Genomic DNA, 23,528 nt, shown 5'->3' on the forward strand with positions numbered 1-23,528 from the left:
GCTGGATCTGGAGGTGGAGCCGCTGCCACTGCTTTCCTTCTTTGTTGGGCAGCGATTAGTACTGCTCAGTGTCTCACCTTCAGATTGTTGTGAACGGTTCTAACCAAAGCTCGCCAGCCACTCCAGTCTCACGCACTCTGCCCCTGCCATTTTGGTACAAGCCCAGCGCGTGCAATGTTACCTTTCATGCAGTCTTTGAACCTCTTCCCTGGTGGCAGCTCACCACATAGTAGCTAGTTGGGGATTCAGTAATCCTTCATGTGTACCGAAGCTGTGCTTTTACTGCCTCAACACTGATGGTCCCTCCCGTCGAGGACCTCTAATGTGTGACTCGATCCTGCCAACTGATGCCAACTACGCCTATGGAACACCGTCTAGCATCTTGAAGTGTCTTCTGTATACAGTCCAGGTTTCACTTCCATACAGGAGACTGCTGAGGACAACAGCTTCGCACACCTTCAGTTCTGTGGATAGGCGGATGTTGTGCTGGTTCAACACACGCAACTGCGGTTGACCAAGGCTCTGGATGCCCTTGAAAATCCTGGCACCGATTTCTCTGTCATTTCCACATGTGGCACTGACCCATCATTAGCACAAAGCTAAGTAATTGGTATTTCCACACCTGGAGAAAAGCCTGCCTAAGCTTCTCACAAATTTATATCTTTTTCTCAGGTCTCCCATAGCCTCTGACACTCCAGAGAAAATTACCCAAGTTGGCCCAAACTCTCCTTGTCGTTAAAACTCTTTGATCCAGGCAACACCATGGTGAACCTTTTCTGCACCCTCTCCAAAGTGTCCACCCTATTCATTAATTCATTACCACCGACAGCTGTGGAGACCAAGTCACTGGTACATTTTTGGGAGAGTCTTGCTTTGTAAGGTTACGGGAAGAAGACAGGAGAATAGGTTTGAGAGAGATATTAAATCAGCCATGATTGAATGGTAGAGCAGACTTGAGGGGCTGGATGGCCCAATTGTGCTCCTATGTCTTATGGTCCTGTAGTCTTATCCCTGAAATGTGGTGATGAAAACTGCACACATCATTCCAAATGTGGCCTAGCCAATGCTTGACATAACATCAACAGGACTTCACACCTTTTCCCAATGAAGGCAAGTGCATCGCATACCTTCTTTTGTACATTCGAAGTACACTTATTATCAAAGTATGTATGCAGTTTACAATCCTGGCATTTGTCTTCTCACAGGCAGCCATGAAACAAAGGAAATCATGGAACCCAATGAAAAACATCAAACCCCAAACATGCAAAAAAAAGGCCAATTTGCGCAAACAGCAAAAAAAACCCAATGAACATAAAACATCAAATCACAAAGGTAATGAAACAGTGCAGGAATGTTCAGTTTCAGCTCAGTTCACACTAGCAGTGTGCTGTTCATTGACTCCAGGCCACACAGCCAGTCCGCCCTGATCAAAATCACACACAATAGCAACAAAAAATGTGGCCAGAAACAAAGCATATCATAGTGTGAACTACATTATGTCCAGTCCACAAATCGCATCACCAACACCATACTCTGACAAGAGGGAGAGAGAAACTGATCGAATGCAGGCCACACAATCCACTTGCACTGTCACCTCTGAGAACTATGAGCTTGCATCTCAAGGTCCCTCTGTACATCAGTACCTTTAATGGTCCTGCCATTTAGTGTACACTTTCCTCTTGCATTTGACCTCACACGTATCTGCATTAAACTCCATCCAACATTTCTGCTCCCAAACTGCCCCCTCCTAGAGATCCATCAGAATGATGGTCTGGTCTGGTCATTTACCGTTGTTTACAGGGCCTTGCTGTGCTGAAACGGGGAGCTGTGAAGCTCATGAAGTCTGCTAGGGAAAAGTAAATACGTGAAATGTGATTCAGATTTTGCGGATTCTGATTTGTTTATCTCGTGTACATCAAAACATACAGTGAAAAGCATCGTTTGCATTAACAAACAATCTCAGGATGTGCTGAGGCAGCCCACGAGTGTCGCCACACATTCTGGCACCAACACAACATGCCCACAATGTCCAGCAGAACAGCACAATCAACAACAGGAGTTCAGAGCAAATTTATTGTTAAAGTACATATACTTCACCATATATAATCCTCTGACTCATTTTCTTGCAGGCATTCACAGGAAGTAAAAGAAACACTAAAGAAACAGTGAAACATGGCCCCAGCAGATGGACAATTAACGTACAAAAGACAACAAACTGTGCAAATACAAAAAGGAAAAATAAAAATAAATAAACATGGAGAACACGAGATGAGTCCTTGAAAGTGAGCTCATAGGTTGTGGGAACATTTCAATGGAGGGGAAAGTGAAGTTGAGTGAAGTTAGCTCCACTGGTTCAAGAGTTTGATGGTTGAGGAACTGGGCCCTATTCATTACTTTTTGTATGCTTTTCCTTTCAAGGGCACTGGTATTAAAAGATAAATACGTTAAAAAATGCTCACGGTTTTCAGTCACAATCAGGCTCCAGATGTATGGAGTTCAGCTACTACTTATAAAAGAGAAATTCAGATTTATTTATCACATGTACATTGAAACATAGAGTGAAACATGCGTAACAACCAACACAACCTAAAGATGTGCTGGGGGCAGCCCGCAAGTGTCGCCAAGCAATCTGGCACCAACACAACACGGCCACAAGTCTCGGCAGAACCACACAGGATGCATCAAAACAACAACAGTGAGACAAGCCCTTGTCCACCCTCTCACACAACCATTCACACAGACCCGCCAACCCCAGGGCTGGTCTCCAGGCCTCCAGTCACCAGCTTTCGGTCATCAGCCTTTGACATCCAAACTTCTGGTCAACCTTCCGTCTCTGATCCTCAGTACTGACCCCCTCTGTCATCAGATTAGATTATGAGGACACTCAGTCCTTGTTTCTTGTCATTTAGAAATGCATGCATGCATTAAGAAATGATACAATGTTCCTCCAGAGCGATATCACAAATTTCTAATCAGCCCATGAGCTCTGCCTCTTTATTCCTTTGTTTTGACTGTTTATCTTTTAATTTATACTAATTTTAAGTCTTTGCACTGTACTGCTGCTGCAAAACAACAACTTTCACCTCATAAAAAAACAGCAATAATAAAAGTGATACTGGTTCTTTAACCTCTCAGCTAAGAAGCCAACATACACTCAGTGGCCAATTTACGAGGTACCTCCTGTACCTAACAAAGTGGCCACTGAGTGTATGTCCGTGGTCTTCTGCTGCTGTAGCCCATCCCCTTCAAGGTTTGACGTGTTTTGCGTTCAGAGTTGCTCTTGTGCACATCACTGTTGTAACGTGTGGTTATCTGAGTTACTGTCACCTTCCAGTCAGCTTGAGCCAGACTAGCTATTCTTCTCTGACCTCTCTCATTAACAAGGCATTTTCACCCACAGAACTGCCACTCACTGGATGCTTTTTGTGTTTCGTATCAATCTCTGGAAATTCTCAAGACTGTTGTACGTGAAAATCCCAGGAGATCAGCAGTTTCTGAGATGCTCAAACCACCCTGTCTGGCACCAACAATCATTCCCTGGTCAAAGACACGCAGATCACATTCCTTCCCCATTCTGATATTTGGTCTGAACAACAACTGAACCTCTTGCCCATGTCTGCATGATTTATGCACTGAGTTGTTGCCGCATGATTAGCTGATTAGATATTTGCATTAATGAGATGGTATCAAGGCCACTGGGAATGATAAGAGTGGCCACTGGCTGTAGAATCAGGCATTAATCATTATTCCCAGTTAGCTCAAACTCACTAAATGTTTCTACAGCCAATTAAAGGTACAAGATCAGCAAAAAAAAAGAGCAGGAACATTTTTAAGAGAGTGTGCATATATTAATGGTGTCCTTGGGAGGGCCTGCCTGTTTAATAGAGAGGGAACACACATGGACACTGAATGACAACAGACATGACATGTTAGTTCTGTCTCTGAGAATCATGTAGGTGTCTGTGAAATTGCTGGCAATCCAGTCATACTTAGCTTCCCTTATCATTGCAGAGAGACGTCTTGTGAATTTCAAGAGGGCACTTCTTTATATTTCTTTAACCAAACGCCTACAGGACCAGTTCCACAAATGTCACAAACTTAATCTTCATTGGGACAGTTCGAGAACAATATCTATTCTCTATGTGAGAGATATCTATGGCCAGATAAGGACATCTAGGAGGCCACTTTCAGGGCAAATCATAAACAAAAGAGATTCTACAGATGCTGGAAATCCAGAGCTACACACACAAAATGCTGGAGGAACTCAGCAGGTCAGGCAGCATAAAATGTCAACTCTTTATTCATTTCCATCAGGATAAGAAGGGTCTCGGCCCGAAACGTCAACTGTACTCTTTTCCATAGGTGCTGCCTGGCCTGCTGAGTTCCTCCAGCATTTTGTGCGATGCTCAGATTTCCAGCACCTGCAGATTTTCTCGTTTCCATATCAGTTGATATTACAGTTTAACTATTATCTATCTACAATACTGTGCAAAAGCCTTAGGCACATATATATAGCTAGAATGCCCAAGACTTTTGCACAGTAAGTACTTAATAATTTTATGTATTGCACTATACTGGTGCCACAAAAAAAAATTTAATGACCTATGTGAGTGATAATGATTCTGATCTGGGTCTCTATTGTGGACTGAGAGTGGGAAGCGGGCAGGGAGAGGGGAATCATGGTTGGGAAAAGGGGAGGGAGCAGGAAGTACCAGAGGGACATTATATAGTGATCAATAAACCAATTGCTTGGAATCAAATTACCTTGCCTGGTGTCTCAGGCTGGGTATGTCTGCAACTGTACCACCTCCCCCACCCGACACTCCTCCTTTGCCACCTGACCCACACCCCTCCCATGGTGCTACACCCCCACCATTCCCAACATCCTTTGCTCCCGCCAAATTTACAAACTCACTCTCCACTCCACGTTGACAAATACAGTACTGAGCAAAATTCTTAGGCACCCTTTCTATATACATGTGCGCCTAAGATTTTTGCACAGTATTGTGTATAGAAATTTTTAGCTGTCTTCCGACGGGATGAGAGTTCACTATTCCCACAGCCTTTACAGTGAACGTCTCACCTTTAGCAAAGGTTCAATACAGTACTCGTATAAAAACAACACACATGAAACACTGGCAACACACACCAACTGCTGGAAAAACTCAGCAAGCCAAGCAGCGGCTATGGAGAAAGATCAACAGTCGACATTTTCAGGCCAAGATACTTCATAAGGGTCCTCGTGGAGAATCCAAGCCTGAAACACTGACTGTTTATTCTGTATTCTGTTATTGTTTTGACTTGTTCTACCTCAATGCACCTGTGTGATAAACCAACTGACTAAGCCCACTCACTCCGGACATTTTCTTCTCCCCTCTTCCATCGGGCAAAAGATACAAAAGCCCAATAACATGTACCACTTGACTCAAGGACCCCACTGAAATAATACTATTAAATGGTTCCCTTGTACTGGACTCATGACCTCACAATCTATCTCAATATGATTTTGCACTTCATGTTTCACCTGCACTCTCTCTGTAACTGTTACTCTTCATTCTGTTATCGTTTCATCTTGTTCTACCTCAATGTACTGTGTAATGATCTGATCTGTATGCAAAACCAGCTTTTCACTGTACTTCAGTACATGTAACAATAATAAAACAGTGTTAGGTGAGACTACAACTGGAGATCATGGGTTAAGGGTGAAAGGTGAAATGTTTGAGGGGAAACACGAGGGGAAACTTCTTCACTCAGAGGGTGGTGAGAGTGTGCAACGAGCTGCCGGTACCAAGTGGTGGATGCAACTTTGATTTTGACACTGAAGAGAAGTTTGAATAGGTACATGGATGGTAGGGGTGTTGAGAGCTATGGTCTGGGTGCAGGTTGATGGGACTAGGCAGCTTAAATGGTTTGGCATGGACTAGAAGGACCAAATAGACTGTTTCTGTGCTGTAGATTTCTATGACTCTAATACCAACCTATACCACTGCCCTTTCTGTATAAAAAAGTGCTCCCCCTCAAGTTTGCTGTCTTGGGTGTTGGTGCAGGCAAATAAAATAGAGGCATGCGAGAGGCTCCAAAGAATGTCACCCTCGACAGTCTCCCTTCTCCCATTGACCAGAAGGTACAAAAGGCTGAAAGCACCTACCACCAGGCTCAAGAACAGCTTCTATTCCACTGCTGTCAGATCCTGTATGATATGGTGAACCCATGGCCTCACAATCTACTTCATTAGGATCCTGCACTTTCCCGTCTACCTGCCCTGCACTTTCTGTGTAGCTGTTACACTTTATTCTGCACTGTTCATTGCTTTTCCTCAATGCACTGCGTCATGATTTGATCTACATGAACAGTATACAAGACAAGGCAATCACTGTGTCTTGCTACCTGTGGCAGGAATAAACCAATTCCAAGACAATCCTCCCATCCTATCTCACCCCGTCTTCCCGTGGCAGAATCTCCCCGCCCAGTGCCGTGCTTTTGCCAAGTCCTTGCAGGCTGCTCCCCGTCCCTACCTGAGAGCCACGCCTGGCATTGCAGGCATGGCTGATCCCCGGGCCTTGAGGCGTGATGACTCCGAGACTCCGAGTCCTGGTACGTCTGCCCTGGGAGCTCCGTGCTCAGGCCAGATAGTGAGGACTGATATCTCCCTCCATTACAGGATTTGTACACTCTTCTCCAAGCTGCAGTGTTCTAAAACACTTCGTTTTCAGGACAGCTCCTTCCCATTCTTCCCTCTCTGTATCGTCATCTCTCTCCTGCCTCTCAGTGGGAGTCGGGTGGAGTGGTGCTTTGTAACCAAACTCTTTTGCCGCGAGTGGTTCAGTCACGAACCGGCTCTCACACAAACAGCTCATTCTCAATCTCAACAACACAGAAATCATTCTTGTTAAAGCCAGTGCTGACAGCACTCGCCTCTGCCTTATCGTCACCCGATTCATCAGCACATTTGTGTCATGCCGACTGCTAGATGACCAGGCACGACCTCCCATTGCACAAGAGGAAGACAAAGCCCATTGTCCACCTGAACTTTCAGATTTCTCAGTGTACAGTTCCTGCCCTCATCTCAAACCACCATTTCAACATATTCCTTCTCCTTTGTGACTCTGCTCGCTCCTCTGTCCTCAGTTTTAATTATTCCATCAAAGTTCCTAAATTTCTCTCATCCCCCTCCCTGTCTCTGTCCCTGGACCCACTGAGCTCTTCAACATTTTGTGTTGGTCACACTGTTGGCCTTTAAGTTAACCCTTTCCCTACTGCTCCCAGAATCTCTCAGTACAGAAACAAGCCCTTCGGCCCATCTGGTCCATGCCGACAAAGATTCCCATCTATTCTAATCCTATATGCCTGCATTTGACCTGTAACCCTCTAAACCAGAGATTCCCAACTTGGGGTCCATGGACCCCTCGGAAAACTATTAGTCCATGGCATAAAAAAAGGCTGTGAACCCCTGCTCTAAATCTTTTCTATCCATGTACCTGTCCAAGTAACTTTTAAATGTCATTAATGTACCTGCCTCAACCACCTCCTCTGGCAGTTCATTCCATACACAGACTACCCTCTGGGTGAAAAAGTTACTATCCCTTCTCACCTTAAACCACAAGACCATAAGGCATAGGGGTAGAATTAGGCCATTTGGCCCATTAAGTCTGTTCTACTATTTCATTACAACTGATCCATTTTTTTTTTTCAGCACCAATCTCTTGCCTTCTCCCCATATCCCTGACCAATCAAGAATCTATCAACCTGTACCTTAAATATACCCAATGACCCGGCCTCCACAGCTGCCTGTGGTAATGAATTCCACAAATTCACCACTCTCTGGTTAAAGAAATTCCTCCTCATCTCCATTGTAAATGGATATCCCTCTATTCTGAGGCTGTGTCCTCTGGTCTTAGACCCTCCCATTCTCTCCAAACCTACTCTGTTGAGGCCTTTCAACATTTGAAAAGTTTCAATGAGATCCTCCCCTCATTCTTCTGAAATCCAGTGCGTAGAGGCCTAGAGCCATCAAATGCTTTTTCATATGACAAACCATTCGATCCTGAAATCATTTTCAAGAACCTCCTTTGAACCCACTCTAAAGTAAGCACATCCTTTCTTGGAAATAGAGCCCAGACTACTCATAATGCTCCAAATGAGGCCTCACCAGTGCCTTATAAAGCCTAATCATTACATCCTTGCTTTTATATTCTAACCCTCTCGAAACCTGTGCCCTCCAGTTTTTGATTCCCCAATCCTCCGCCACTCATGATTCTGTACACCTCTATCATCAGCAGGATCTCATACTTAAGAAGTATTATTTCCTTCTGTACTTCCGTAGACTCAGCATCCCTGACCCCTCAGAGACAAGACAAAATAAATAAGCGATACCGAAATTAGCCCGGCAAAATTTCACTTGCTATTATTGTTTGTTCTGAGCAACGTCGCGGTTGCCAAGGCAACACTGATTGACAGGAACACAAGAGATTCTGCAGATGGTGGAAATCCAGAGCAACACGCACAACATGCTGGAGGAACTCAGCAGGTCAGGCAGCATCCATGGAAATGAATAAACAGTTGGCATTTTGGGATGAGACCTTTCATCAGGCCAAAGTCATTGGGTATATTTAAAGTGGAGATTGATAGGTCATAGTCAGAGTTATAGTACACTACAGCACAGAAACAGGTCCTTTGACCCATCTAGTCTATGCCAAGCTATTATTCTGCCTACAACCATCAACCTACACCTGGACCATAGCCTTCCATACCCATAGTCTATATGTCTGTCTGTCTGTCTCAGTACCATATCGGATGCGGACTTTGGTGACCACGGTTTTCCATATAGATCTATCCTTCGTTTTTTGGATGACTTCCATTTTCTCGATGTGTAGCCACCTGGCTATGCTTTTGATGTACATAAGCTGAGATCTTCCTCTAGGTTTACTCCCCTCAATCTTTCCAGAGAGTATGAGTTTTCTATATACTTAGCTAAATTTCACTTACGTTTTAAAATTGAACCCAAATCCTCTACTTGGCCTGGCAGCTCGTTCCACACACCCACCACTCTCTGAGGGGAACACCTCATATTCCCCTTTGACTCTCAACCCATGACCTCTAGTTCTAGCCTCACCCAATCTCAGTGGAAAAAGCCTGCTTGCATTTGCTCTCTCTATACCACTCATAACTTTGTACACCACAAACACAAGAGATTTTGCAGATGCTGGAAATCCAGAGCAACACACACAAAATGCCAGAGGAACTCAGCAGGTCAGGCAGCATCTGTGGAGAGGAATACAAAGCCCCGATGTTTTGGGCCAAGGACCTTAATCATGTATTTATGCACATTTCATTTCATATCCATAACTAATTTTATTTTTATATAATTCTTTATAATTGTTAAATGTTGTTTTTGTTTGTTGCATGTTGCACCAACACAAATTCCCAATACATGTAAATGTATATGGTGAATAAAGTTGATCCTTGATTGCATAAAACCATGTAAAATTAAAAGAGGCCACTCTGACATTGAGCTGATAAACACAGAACATGGAAGTGTATAGGCCACAGAACATCAATCAGTGACAACACAGTTTGGACCCTACAGCCCACGAAGTTGTGTTGACCTTTTAACCCACTCTTAAGATCAATCTAATCTTTCCCTCCTATGTAGCTCTCCATTTTTCTATCATCCATGTGCCCATCTCTGTTAGGTCTCCTTTCATCATCTTGATTGCAATTTTCACCAAGTATCCTCCTCCTGCATATAAGCCATAGAAACATGGAAATCTACAGCACATTACAGGTTCTTCGGCCCACAATGTTGTGCCGACCATGTAACCCACTCTAGAAATTGCCTAGAATTTCCCTGTCGCAAAGTCCTCTGTTTTTCTAAGCTCCATGTACTTATCTCAGTCTCTTAAAAGACCCTATTGTATCCTTCCATATCCTTCTATTCTCTTTAAATTGTTGTGACTATCTAAAAGCCTCGTAATTCCACCTGCCTCCACTACTACTCCTGGTAGCCCACCCTAGGCATCTACTACTCCTTGTGTAAAAAAAACTTGCCTCTCAGATTGCTTTCAATTCCCCCCCCCCCCAACAACCTTTAAAATTATGTCCTCGGGTGACTGATATTTCTACACCGTGGGAAGAATTCTCACTGTCTACCCTATCTGTGCCTCTTATGATTTTAGAAACCTCTATCAGTTCTCCTTTCAGCCTCCAACACTATAGAGAGAACAACCCAAGTTTGTTCAACCTTAACCTTATACCCCACACCCTCTAATCCAGGCAGTATCCTGGTGAACTTGTATACACTGGAATTTAGAAGGATGAGAGGGGATCCCATTGAAACATATAAGATCATTAAGGGATTGGACACGCTGAAGCATGTTCCCGCTGATGGGTGAGTCCAGAACCAAAGGCCACAATTTAAGAATAAGGGGTAGGCCATTTAGAACGGAGTTGAGGAAAAACTTCTTCACCCAGGGAGTGGTGGATATGTGGAATGCTCTGCCCCAGAAGGCAGTGGAGGCCAAGTCTCTGGATGCTTTCCAGAAAGAGATGGATAGAGCTCTTAAAGATAGCGGAATCAAAGGTTATGGGGATAAGGCAGGAACTGGATACTGATTGTGGATGACCAGCCATGATCACAGTGAATGGCGGTGCTGGCTCGAAGGGCTGAATGGCCTACTCCTGCATCTACTGTCTATTGAACCATCTCTGCACCCTCTCCACAGTTCTCCACCTTGTGCTGGCTCTTTCACAATACAAGACCACAAGAAACAGGAGCGTAAGTAAGCCATTCGGCCCATTGAGTCTGCTCAACAATTTGATCATAGCTGATTTACCTTCGCTTTCAACCCTACATTCTCCCTGTAACCTTTGGGGTCCATACTAATCAAGATCTGGCATTCAGATCCATAATTCCTTGAAAGTAGCATCACAGGTAGATAGGGTCGTAAAGAAAGCTTTTGGCACGTTGCCCTTCCTAAATCAACGTGTTGAGTACAGGAGTTGGGATGTTGTTTTGAAGTTGTACAAGACACATCAGAACCAGCACATTTCAGCCCAAATAAGTGGCTGCCTGAAGTTTCATAGAAATAATTAAAAAGGTACAAAAAAAACCTGAAGTTTAATTGAGTAACAAAATTTGTATTTAATTGAAATACATAATTAGAACATTACTAATACTACTACAGTTCCACAAAACTGTGTGCTGGTTCTTAATGGTTATCAACAGAGGAATAGATCTACAGCAGACGCAACTTTAATGGCTCTTCACGTGGCCTTAGATCACCTGGACGATATAAATAGCTATGTCAGGATGCTGTTCATTGACTATAACCCACTGTTTAACACCATCATTCCCACAGTCCTGATCAAAACACTACAGAAACTGGGCCTCTGTACCTCCCACTACAACTAGATTCTTGACTTCTTAACCAGAAGACCACAATCTGTGTGGATTGGTAATAACATCTCCTCACTGATAATCAACACTGGTGCACCTCAAGGACATGTGTTCAACGCAATGCTCTCCTCTCTCTATACCCATGACTGTGTGGCTAGGCATAACACAAATGCCCTCAATAAATTTTACTGATGATACAACCACTGTTGGCAGAATCTCAGATGGAGATGACAGAGTGTACAGGAGCAAAATATACCAGCTAGCTTGAATGTTGTCATAGCAACAACCTTGCACTCAATGTCGGTAAGACCAAAGAGCTGATTGTGAACTTCAGGAAGGGCAAGACAAGGGAACAATCCTCATAGAGAGAGTGAGCAATTTCAAGTTCTTGGATGTCAATATCTCTGAGGACCTAACCTGGTTCTAACACTTCAAAGCAGCTATAAAGAAGGTAAGATTGCAACTATATTTCATTAGGGGTTTGAGGAAATTTGGTTTGTTACCTAAAAATTTCTACAAATGTACTGTGAAGAGCATTCTAACAGGTTACATCACAGTCTCAGATGGCAGAGGGGAAGAAGTTGTTCCTGAATCACTGAGTGTGTGTCTTCAAGCTTATGTACCTCCTTCCTGGGGATAACAATGAGAAGAGGGCATGTTCTGGGTGATGGGGGTCTTTTTGTAAAACTTTTTGTAAAATTAGTCTGCTCCATTTTGGTTACTAACCTCCATAGTATCCAAAAAAATCTTCAAGGACAGGTGTCTCAGAAAGGCAGTGTCCATTATTAAGGACCCCCATCACCCAGAACATGCCCTCTTCTCATTGTTATCCCCAGGAAGGAGGTACATAAGCTTGAGGACACACACTCAGTGATTCAGGAACAACTTCTTCCCCTCTGCCATCTGATTCCTAAATGGACATTGAACCCTTGGACACTACCTCACTCTTTTAACTAGTTCTGCTTTTGTGCTATTATTATTAAATTCAACTATTTAATATATATATATATATATATATATATATACACACTTACCATAATTCATTTTTTCTATTATCATGTATTGTATTATACTGCTGCTAAGTTGACAAATTTCATGAAATATGCCAGTGATATTAAACGTGATTCTGAATCCACTCAGTGTATGCCACCGCAGAGAACAAATTAGTTCTGAATTGCCTTACATCTCGCCAACTATCAGTGACAAAAATCACTGCTTTTTGAACATAAGTACATGCAAATGACACTATTTTAAAATGGTTCACTCTGAGCACCGTGTAATGTCTAATGGCCACACAAGAGCACGCGACTGATGCTGGTTGGAAACTCATAAACACAAGAGATTCTGCAGATGCTGAAAATCCAAATCAGCCACACAAAGTGCTGGAAGAACTCGGCAGGCCAGGCAGGATCTATGGAAATAAATCAACAGGTGACATTTCAGGCCGAGACCCTTCATCAGGACTGAAAAGGAAGCGGGTAGATGCCAGAGTATAAGGGTGGGGTGGGGGAGTGAAGGAGGATAACTAGAAGGTGACAGGTGAAGCCAGACAGGTAGCAAAGGTAAAGGGCTGCAGAAGGAGGAATCTAATAGGAAAGCTCCATTATGGGCTCTAGCTTTAATATTTTTGATATGTGCTTTGATAATAAATTTACTTTGAACTTCAGTCTCCCCACCATTGAGAACGTCTTTGAATGGCGATGCCTTAAGAGGGTGGTATCCAACATTAAGGACCTTCTCCATCCTCTTTTCTCATTACTACCATTAGTGAGGAGGTACAGGAGACTTAAAACACACACTCAGTGACTTAGGAACAGATTCTTCCCCTCTACCATCAGTTTTATGAATGAATCATAAACCCATGGACACTACCTCACTTTTTTGCCCTACTTTCTTTAAATTCTACTTTGTACTGTTTTTTTAAAATGTATCAGACTGTACTGCTGCTGTAATACAACAAATTTCACAACACCTGTCAGTGACGATAAACCTGATTCTGAGAGTACAGAATAAAGTGAAACAGGATAGAGAAAGTGCAGCTCAGGTAAACAAGAAAGCGCAATATTTCCTGTGCACATAACAATGCACCCCATGTAAATGCCACAAAACACAGTCTTTGTTCCTAGCTCAATCTCCTCATCGCAGCAAACATTTAAATTCCCCCAAGGCTGATTCCTTCTGTAGTTAGAGGGAACAATGAAACACAGTGTATCCTCACCATTACCCCGAGCACTGCCAGCTGAGGCTATTCCACACTAGACCGGATAATTTTGAAAATGCCGGTTTCAAGTAAAAACGACAGGCATCCACACCAAGCGTTTTTCAAAATATCTCCGTCCACATTAGAACAGATATTTGAGTGAATCTCCTCCCCATGCGCAGGACCAACAGAAAACAAGCAAAGAGGAAACGGTATACTTGATGCTCATTTGTCCAGTTACAGACTAGAAAAACTTTAAAGGAATTGCTGTTGGCTCTCACACAGGAGGACTTAAAACTAAAAAACAACAAATACTGGAGCGTATGGAGGCAACCGACAGGGAGTTCACGGACAGTATGACCTGGCTGACGACGAACATTGAAAAACTGACTAACTCTGTTGCATTAATAAAGCACCTTGTTAAATGTGTAAAACATGTCTGCATCAGTGTTATCTTGTATTTCCATACAATGTTACATTAGGCTGTTACACATCCATTGTCAGAGAAGTATTTGCATAAATAGGTAAACCACCTTCATACAAGCAAGGACAGAAAACAGGGCAAAGTGAGTATACTTATTCAGTAAGCTATGGGTCAAAGTATTTGGTGAGTACATTTCTAACTCTTCTGGCTTCAGTCTCGTTGCCGTCTGTTCTGAAATTGTTAGGTTGTGTGGGGGGTTGCATTCAAGAAAACAACGAAATGCCGCGCTGCGGCCATCTATTCCGGCTCGTCGTGACAGCGTTTTTAAATAGTCAAAAAAGCTCACTTTACAATTTAACTCTCACACCGTTCACACCGACTGCGCGTTATAACAGCCGTCCGGCAGTGCTTGCGCAGTACCAAGCAGAAGCAGAAAAGGCATTGTTGTTGTGGTGTTGTCATGACAGCGTTTTTAAATATCTCCATTTACCCCGTCTACACTACAACACGCAACAATCATTTTCAAATTTAAACACTCTGGAGAGTGTTTTAGAAAAGCTCTGTTTTCGGGGGGTGAAAATGCCGTTTCAATGTGGACAGAGGATCAAAACGAAGAGAAAAAGCTTTGTTTTCAAAATTATCCGGCGTAGTGTGGGTGGAGCCTGAGACATAGTATGGGAGAGGCGGCGCCAATGTCGAAACGGAGAGGCTTTTATCAGAATCAGAATCAGGTTTAATGTCACTGGCATATGTTGTGACGTATGCCTGTACTGTTCTTTGGCAGCAGTACATTGCAATACATAATTTAAAAAACTATAAATTACAATAAGAAATACATTTTAAAAATTAAACTAAGAAAGTAGTGTAACCAGTTGGAATGCCCTCCATGGTACATCCGTATAAATTTGTGAGAGTCTTTAGTGTCACATCAAGTCTCCTCAACCTTCTGATGAAATGTGCCCACCATTGTGCCTTCTTTATAATGGTGTCAATCTGTTGGGCCAGGATAGATCATCAGTGATGTAGATTCACAGGAAATGAAGCTGCTCTCCCTTTCTGCGGCTGAATGTTCACCGCCAATATCACCATGGTGTACCCCTTTGCTTTTGTCGTGAGTGTTCAAGGATCATGGGCTCTCTTCATTCGTTAGTGAAGACTAACATCCTACTTGCTTCTCTGAGTGTTTTCGGTAGCTGTAAATTCCATTCTCATAACTTGTTCAGGAAGTCACAGGGTCTACCTCAACATTAACCAAACAATCATTCATCATCATTACGTGCTGTGTTGTATGATGTGGGTCACCTTAGTCTTTGACCATGCTTGCTCTCAGCAAATATTTCTACGAAGTGGTTTGCCATTGCCTTCTTCTGGACAGTGTCTTTAGAAGAAGGGTGGCCCCAGCCATTATCAATACTCTTCAGAGATTGTCTGCCTGGTATCAGGGGTCACATAACCAGGACTTGTGATATACACCAGCTGCTGATACGACCATCCACCACCTGTTCCCATGGCTTCGCATGACCCTGATCGGGGGGCTAAGCAAGTGCTACACCTTGCCCAAGGGTGACCTGCAGGCTAGCAGATGGAAGGAGCACATTACACCTCCCTTGGTAAAGACGTATCTCTACCCTGCCACCCAAAATCAATCATTGTCCTTCTAAATAATATTCCACTCATCCACTATCTGGTCAAGATGTTTCCGAGCTGCGCTGCCTGTCCAGATCATGGCTCAGACCTACATCACTTTCTTAGGGTTGCAGGGCTGGTTTTGTGAACATCACGGGGAGTTGTGGGGGTCAAGTTAGGGTTTTAGGACAGGCATGAGAGGTCAGGGACAGTAAGTGAATAGACCATTGGATATAGGAGCAGAATTAGACCACTCAGCCCATCGAGTATGCTCTGTCATTCCACCATGGTTTATTATCCCCCTCAATCCTATTCTCCTGCCTTCTCCCTGTAACCTTTGGTGCCTTACTAATCAAGAACCCATCAACCTCCACTTTCAATATACCCAGTGAAATGAAGGGTCTGGGGCAGGAGCTGGTGGTAAGAATGCTCCAGAGTCTAAAGCCAGTGATAATTCGGGAAGGTCGGGTCTGCAGGCGTTGAGGAAGAGGGGCTTGTTTTGCTGTTGTTGTTCTGCCAAGCATTGTGGGTACACTTTGTCAGCACATGAATGCGTGATGATCGCACTGTTTGTTCAGAATCAGAATCAGGTTTATTATCACCAGCATGTGACATGAAATTTGTTAACTTAGCAGCAGCAGTTCAATGCAATACGTAATCTAACAGAGAGAAAAAAAATAAATAAAATAAAACATAATAATAAACAAGTAAATCAATTACACATATTGAACAGATTTTTTTAAAATGTGCAGAAATACTGTATATTAAAAAAAAGTGAGGTAGTGTCCAAAGCTTCAATGTCCATTTAGGAATCGGATGGCAGAGGGGAAGAAGCTGTTCCTGAATCGCTGAGTGTGAGCCTTCAGGCTTCTGTACCTCCTACCTGATGGTAACAGTGAGAAAAGGGCATACCCTGGGTGCTGGAGGTCCTTAATAATGGACGCTGCCTTTCCGAGACACCGCTTCCTAAAGATGTCCTGGGTACTTTGTGGGCTACTGCCCAACACAAACAACACATTTCACTGTACGTTTTGATATAGAGGAGACAAATAAATGAGACTTAATCTGAACTGCAGGGGAAATAATGCCCCATTCATCCCGATATACTCCATCCACAGCTCTCGTGCACACTTACATCTCTTAAACATCTTCCACACAACTCAGTTTTAAACCCAGGTTTGCGGCAGCTAGTTAGAATATTTACTTCGCAATACAGCGCGGAGTAGGTCCTTCTGCCCTTCGAGCCATGCCTCTGCAGCAACCCGACCAGCCCAGTTAACCCCAACCTAATCCGCAGACAATTTACAATGACCAATTAACCCACGCGGTACATCTCTGGACTGTGGGAGGAAACCCATGCATTCCACAGGGAGGCCGGACAGAGACTCCTTACAGAACAGCGCAGGAAGTGAACCCTGAACTGCGAGCTGTAATAGCATCACGCTAGCTGCTGCGCTTCAGGGGTTAGCTCACATTTTTAAATGAAGGAACAATAATAATAACAACAACAACTTATTTGGAGAGCACTTTTCATACAGATTATATAATTCAAAGTGCTTTACAATGGGATAAAGTACAAACATGAAAGTAAAAGACAAAATGACGCTAGTTAAATGCAAAGATAAATAAATAAGCTTTGAGTTGGTGTTCAGAAGTGTCAACTGGTCTGCGTCACTTACACTTTTAGGTATTGAGTTCCACAATTTAGGAGCATAGTTCAATTATTTTTGAGGGAGATTATTCAAATTTAAGAGACCAGCAGACGATGACCTGAGAGCTTGAGCAGGATTACAAAACAAAAATGCTTCTGTGATGTACTCTGGTCCCAGAGCATTGAGAGCTTTAAAAACAAGTAAGGGAACTTTAAAGGGATACAGGAAGCCAATGCAGAGCAGTTGGGATGGGAGTGATATGTTTCCTCATTCTGGTTTTAGTTACCCGCCTGGCAGCCGTGTGCTGAATGAGTTGAGGTTTGTCAATGGATAGCTTTGGAAGGCCAGTGAGCAAGTGTAAGATGCAAGTAGAGAGGGGCCACACTGGCCATCGGGGTAATGCATCACACAGCACAGCTATCTTGCAACTCCAGCAATGCAAGTTTGATCCTCACCTCCAGTGCAGTCCAGATGGAGTTTGCAGGCTCTCCATGACCATGGTGCTGGTCTCCTCCCCCCTCACAAGGATGTGATGGTGAGTTAGACAAACCTCTGTGTCGGCAAATGGAGGAGAGTCAAGGGGAGTGAATGAGAGTGAATAATCTGCAGAGCTTACTGGGAAATAGGGAGGAGGAGAATAGGACTCACGAGATTGCCTGCCAAAGAGCCAGCATGGATCAAAAGGGCCAAATGGCCCCCCTCTTGGTTATTACAAGTAGCAACAGTTCTCCCCCCCCCCCACACCCCACCTGAAACGGAACTATTTGTTCCAACTTTCTTTTCTAATCACAACAACTGCAGAGGGTTATAAACTCAGCCAGCTCCTTCAGGGGCACAAACGTCCTCACCATTGAGGACATCTTTAAAAGGCAGTGCCTCGAGGCAGCGGCATCCACTACTCAGGCCCCTCAGCTCCCAGGACATACCCTTCGAAGGGTCTTGGGCCAAAACGTCGATTGTACTTTTTCTATAGTTGCTGCCTGGCCTGCTGAGTTCTTCCAGCATTTTGTGTGTGTTGCTCATACAGCTGTAACATGATGTTCCAACCCCTGGGGGTTGGAGGCCGATTACTACAAGTCAAGCAGTCTGGGCCAGAGAGTCTGGAGCCAAGGACTGGTTTTGGGGCGGAGGTACCCTGTCCTGGCGTTGGAGGTCTATGTTCGTGAGCGGTTAGGAGGGTTGGAAAGGGATTTGTTTTGCAGTTGTCTTGTTTTATTCTGTTGTCGTTACTGCTTGTGCTGAACATTGCGGGCATGCTATGTTGGCGCTGGAATGTGTGGTGACACTTGTGGGCTGCCCCCAGCACATCCTCGGCTGTGTTGGTTGTTAATGTAAATAACGCATTTCACTGCATGCTTCAATATAGTTGTGATAAAGAAATGAATCTGAACCGGTCCTGTACTCAACTCCGTCATGGACAGTGCCAATCACGACTCTCAAAGGAGGAGGATTGAGCTCGGGGCCAGCAACCCTGTCCTGTAAAAACCCAGAGCTACAGAAACACCAACAGAAGCTCCAAAGACCTCATCCCTGGGAGAGGAAGGGTCCTCGAAGATGGGCTCCATTTGGCAACAACTGGAAAGACTGGTCCAGACAGAGGACTCTGGAAAGTTGCTGTTGGTAGCCTACACCCCGGGAGAGGTGGTGGGCTTAAAAGAGAAAGAAGAAGAAAAGAATCTGAACTCAATATCCTGACAAATGAAGGCACACTTGCTAGACACTTTCTTTACAACTCGATGTTACTAATCTCACAGGAACTACGTACCTGTACCCCGAGGTATCTCCGTTCTACAATATTATTTTGCTGCATTTGTTACAGTCACAGAGTCCGACAAGGCAGAAACAGGAAGATATTTGATTAAATTTCTCACCATTGAGCAAAGTAGAGTACAGCACAAGAACAGGCCCTTCAGCCCACAATGCCTGTGATGAACACCGAGCCAAATTAAATTTCTGCCTCTACATAATCCATGAGGCCAAGTCACTGGATACATTTAAAGAGGAGGTTGATAGGTTAAGGGTGTCGAAGGTTATGGGGAAAAGGTTGGTGAATGGGGTTGAGAGGGAAAGTAAATCAGCCATGATTGAATGGCACAGCAGACTCAATGGGCTGACTGACCTAATTCTGCCCCTATGTTTTGTGGTCTCATATCCTCTTCATATTGAAATTCCTATCTAAAAGCCTCTTAAACAGCTATCATATCTGCTTCTCCCACCACCCTGGCAGCTACCCACTCTGTAAAGTAAATTACCCACATATCTCCTTTACACTTTCTTTCAAAGATTCAAAGAACATTTATTATCTAAGAGTGTATAAATTATACAACCTTGAGATTTGTCTGCTTACAGGCAGCCACAAAGCAAGAAACCCTAAAGAACCCAGTTAAAGAAAGACCAACACCTGATGCACAGAGAACGAGAGCACAAATCATGTAAACAATGGAAGCGAGCAACAGCATTCTGAACCAGAGTGAGCCCTCAGATCCAAACCCCCGGACAGCCCAATGCCTCGGTCTCAGTTCATCATATCAGTGGGGCAAATTGCTGCGAAGCTCACAGACATGAAGCTCAGCAGCTGGTACAGTCTCACAGCCACAGTGCGAAATCGGCCCGACCTTTGCCCTCCGTCATGTACCTTAGTCCTATGTCCTCTGATGTTTCACATCTATTGCCTGGGAAAAAAAAAGATTCAGACTATCTATGCCTCTCGTAATTTTATAACCCTCTACCAGGTCTTCCTTCAGCCTCTTGTGTTCCAGAGAGAAAAGCCCAAGTTTATCCCACCTCTCCTTATAGCTCATGCAGAGAGTTACAGAGCACTACAGCACAGAAACAGGCCCCTCGGCCCATCTAGTCCATGCCAAACGATTATCTGCCTAGCCCCATCGACCTCCATACCCTCCCATCCATGTACCTCTCCAAATTTCTCTTAAAGGTTGAAATCGAACGCTCATCCACAACTTTCTCTGGCAGCTTGTTCTACACTGTCACGTACCCTGTGATGGGTTAAAGAACCAGCAGAAATGGAAAACACCTTGGAATCTGGTATTGCTGTTAACTAATACTCATTTATTAGTAACTATGCAATACAGTAATAAAATTCAGATATATCAAACAGGTTAGCAATGATTATGTATATAAACCAAGCTTCTTCAAGCCTAGGGGTAAATGGATACAGTCTTACAGTGATGAGTAAAGTTCAGTTCAGTTCGTGGTAGTGATGGAGAGAGGGAGATGTTGTGGTTGTTCGACTATGCAGATGCCGTCGATTCTTCCCGAAATCCTTTAGAAGTCACCGAATGTGACCACAACAAGGGGACAGTTTTCTGTGGTGGAGTTATCAACCCAGGCGAGGGTTGGTCACACTAATACCTTCCCACCAGTCACACCTTTTCCACACTGCGAGAGCCACTGATCGATTCTCCTGATCGATCCTCCAAAAACCCACCTTTCTGGGGGCACAACAAGCTCATCCAGTGTCCAGAATCATGTGTCTGTCTGTCTATCAGCTGACCCATTTACCTCAGCATGCCGAACACCAGCCATCCATCAAGTAGCTCCTCCCTTCTCTCTCTGTAGGAACTCGGAAGCTGGCAGTGTCCTTACAGAAATTCCAAACAAACTGTGAGCAGTCTTCGTCACTCTCTCTCTTAATAACAAGGTGTTTGTGCTGTGCAGCTCTCTCTCTCTCTCTTTTTAAAAGCACAGTTCATAAGGGATAATTCAGGATCCCGTCACAACACTCACATGACCCTCTGATTGAAAAGGTTTTCCCTCCTGTTCCCCTTGAACATTTCACCTTTCACCCTTAATCCATGGTCTCAAGTTTGACTCACACCCAACCTCAGTGGAAAAAGCCAGCTTGCATTTAACCTATCTATACCCCTCATAATTTTGTATACCTCTATCAATTGTGCTCTAGGGAATAAAGTCTTAACCTCTTCAACCTCTCCCTAACACTCAGGACCCTAAGACCTGGCAATATCCTTCCAAATTTTCTTTGCATGCTTACAACCTTATTGACATCTTTTCTGTAGGTTGGTGACCAAAACTGGACACGGTACTCCAAATTTGGCCTCACCAACATCTTATACAATTTCAACATAACATCCCAACTCCTATACTCAATACTTCGATTTACAAAGATGCTGAGATACATCCGAGGATGCACTGGGACACGTCATCGTGATGCAACCTGGGGTCATCGGGTGTTCCAGGCTTTTTAGACATCAGGCAAACCTCGCCAAGGTGACCTGGACAGAGTTGATCAGGCCCTGGCTTGTGTCGCAGCAGCATTAGTCCACCTCCGCATCCGCCTCTCGATCCATTGCTATCTGGACACTCGCTCAGGATCCTCTGTGACAGCCTTGATGGATCTTTTCTTTGCAGCCTCCATAATGCCAAGGAGAGAGTTGGTTTAGCAGAGCCAGCAGCCAGCAAAGCCTCAACACCCAACCTCTATCAGCTCGCAACATACCCACCACCTCTCACTCTGGTACTGCTCCACCAGCTCCAGGTATTTGGCTCTCTTACACTCAAACGCCTCCTCAATCCAGTCCTTCCAAGGCTCTGTCAGTTCTAACTGCTTCGGGAGTTCTGACAGAATGACTAAGTCAGGACTCAGTGAACATGATGCAATGAAGTCAGGGAACTTTAATTGCTTGCCAAGGTCAACCTTCAATTGTCAGTCAGACACTATGGCAAGCAAGCGTGCTGGAGATCTGGGCTGACACTGCTTTCTGGGTTGACAGAGGAGCTTACTGTTGTTAATGGCTGAGGAAATACTTTCTGACACTGCCTTCAGCACCCAGTCAAGCATCAGCTCTAGCAGCCTTCTCCCACGGCTTTTGGGCAGCTGCTGAGGAAGGTTGTTCCAGGGTCCCTCTGCCAGGCCAGAAAGGAAATGTTGGTGCCTCGCTTTGCCCCTAAGCAAAAAGGTTTGCTGGACTAGTTAGGACATCGTTCACAGCCTGGATCATGAACTTGATGTGCTGGGGTTCTACCTGCCAGATGTTCGACCAGGAGATCTTCCACTTCAGCGCGCCCTCCCACCTGTCCAAGCTCCCTGCTTGGATACTACCACTCTTCCATCCTGGTGGTACCCACTTCCCCTACAGCTGCTCGCAGTTTGTGTCTGTCCCTGCCCTAGGCCCTGTCGAAACAGGTTGAAGGGAAGCTGCCCAACCCAGCCTGACCTGACACCTCTGTCCCCTACCAAATCCCTATGCCTCAGATGTGACTCAACTATCCACTGCATCCCAGGCCTCCCATTCCCTGCCCTTATAGATCTCAATGCCTGCTGATGAGACTTTGGGGCCGCTGGAATGTCTGTACAGCAGCAATTCTCTTGTATGGGGAAACTAGGAAGTCCTCGTACAAGTTGCTGAGAGGAAGCCACAGTTTATTCCTCTTCCCACACAGAGCAATGTTGCTCAGGCTACGTGGGAGGCCCAGCTGTCTTTGAAGGTAGCCATTGATCTTTCTTTCAAGAGTCTCAACTGTTGACATGGGTACATCATATACCAGCACAGGCCAGAGGATTACAGGGAAGATGCCATCTTGGTAGATCTAAGCCTTGAACTTGCCAGGTAGGCCTGACATGTCCACACTGGACAGCCAGATTTCTAACTCCTTGGTGGTCTTCTGGATGGCAGCTGAATCTCTTTGGATGCAGCCAAACACCTTCGCTAGGCTCTTGACTGGTTTCTTATAAGGCAGATGGGATAGCAATACCATCCAAGGAGAAATGGGACGTCTGTGAGTCTGCCTTTCTTTAATTCCAGAGCCCTGGATTCCTCTGGCTTAAAGCTCATCCTTGCCCATGTGACGAGCCTCCTTAGCTCCTGGAGGATCCATCTGCTGCCTTTGACTGATGTAGTTGAAACCGTGAGATCATCCATGAAGGCTCTGATTGGGCGCTGCTGCACGCCTGTCGTAGAGGGCCTCTACACTCCGCTTCAGCTGCCTTAACCACCATATTCATTGTCAGAGAGGAGAAGATCACTGAGGTTGTATATTGATTATAATACCCTTCTCGGGCCTGTGCCAGCCCAACGTGGTCATTCCTGAGGAGACTCTCTGAAGTTCTCCCAGTAGTCCAGAATGCTGTCCTTTATCTTCCTCGGCACATGAAATCACTTCAGTGCAATCTCCACCAGCTTGTGTCATAATGATTTGGCAAGGTCTAGCCATGGTACAACCAGGTCTCCCTGATCAGCTGGAAAACCACAC

General features: G+C 44.5%; 1 protein-coding gene across 3 annotated transcripts in view; it reads right to left on the minus strand.

Moving 5' to 3' along the window:
- The window catches only part of mapk8ip1b (mitogen-activated protein kinase 8 interacting protein 1b), a 143,157-nt gene that overhangs the window by 112,456 nt on the left and 7,173 nt on the right, over window positions 1-23,528 (minus strand). The window contains exon 1 of one of the 3 annotated variants that reach the window (XM_072273206.1): window positions 6,516-6,657. The exons of the other annotated variants lie outside the window; for them this stretch is intronic. Within the exon in view, the coding sequence (XP_072129307.1) occupies window positions 6,516-6,544 (29 nt within the window). The 5' untranslated portion in view covers window positions 6,545-6,657. Of the gene's footprint in view, window positions 1-6,515; window positions 6,658-23,528 lie in introns of those variants that run through there. 3 annotated transcript variants of the gene reach the window in all.

Source organism: Mobula birostris, chromosome 11 (assembly GCF_030028105.1).
Source record: "Mobula birostris isolate sMobBir1 chromosome 11, sMobBir1.hap1, whole genome shotgun sequence".
Classification (NCBI taxonomy): Eukaryota; Metazoa; Chordata; class Chondrichthyes; order Myliobatiformes; family Myliobatidae; genus Mobula; species Mobula birostris.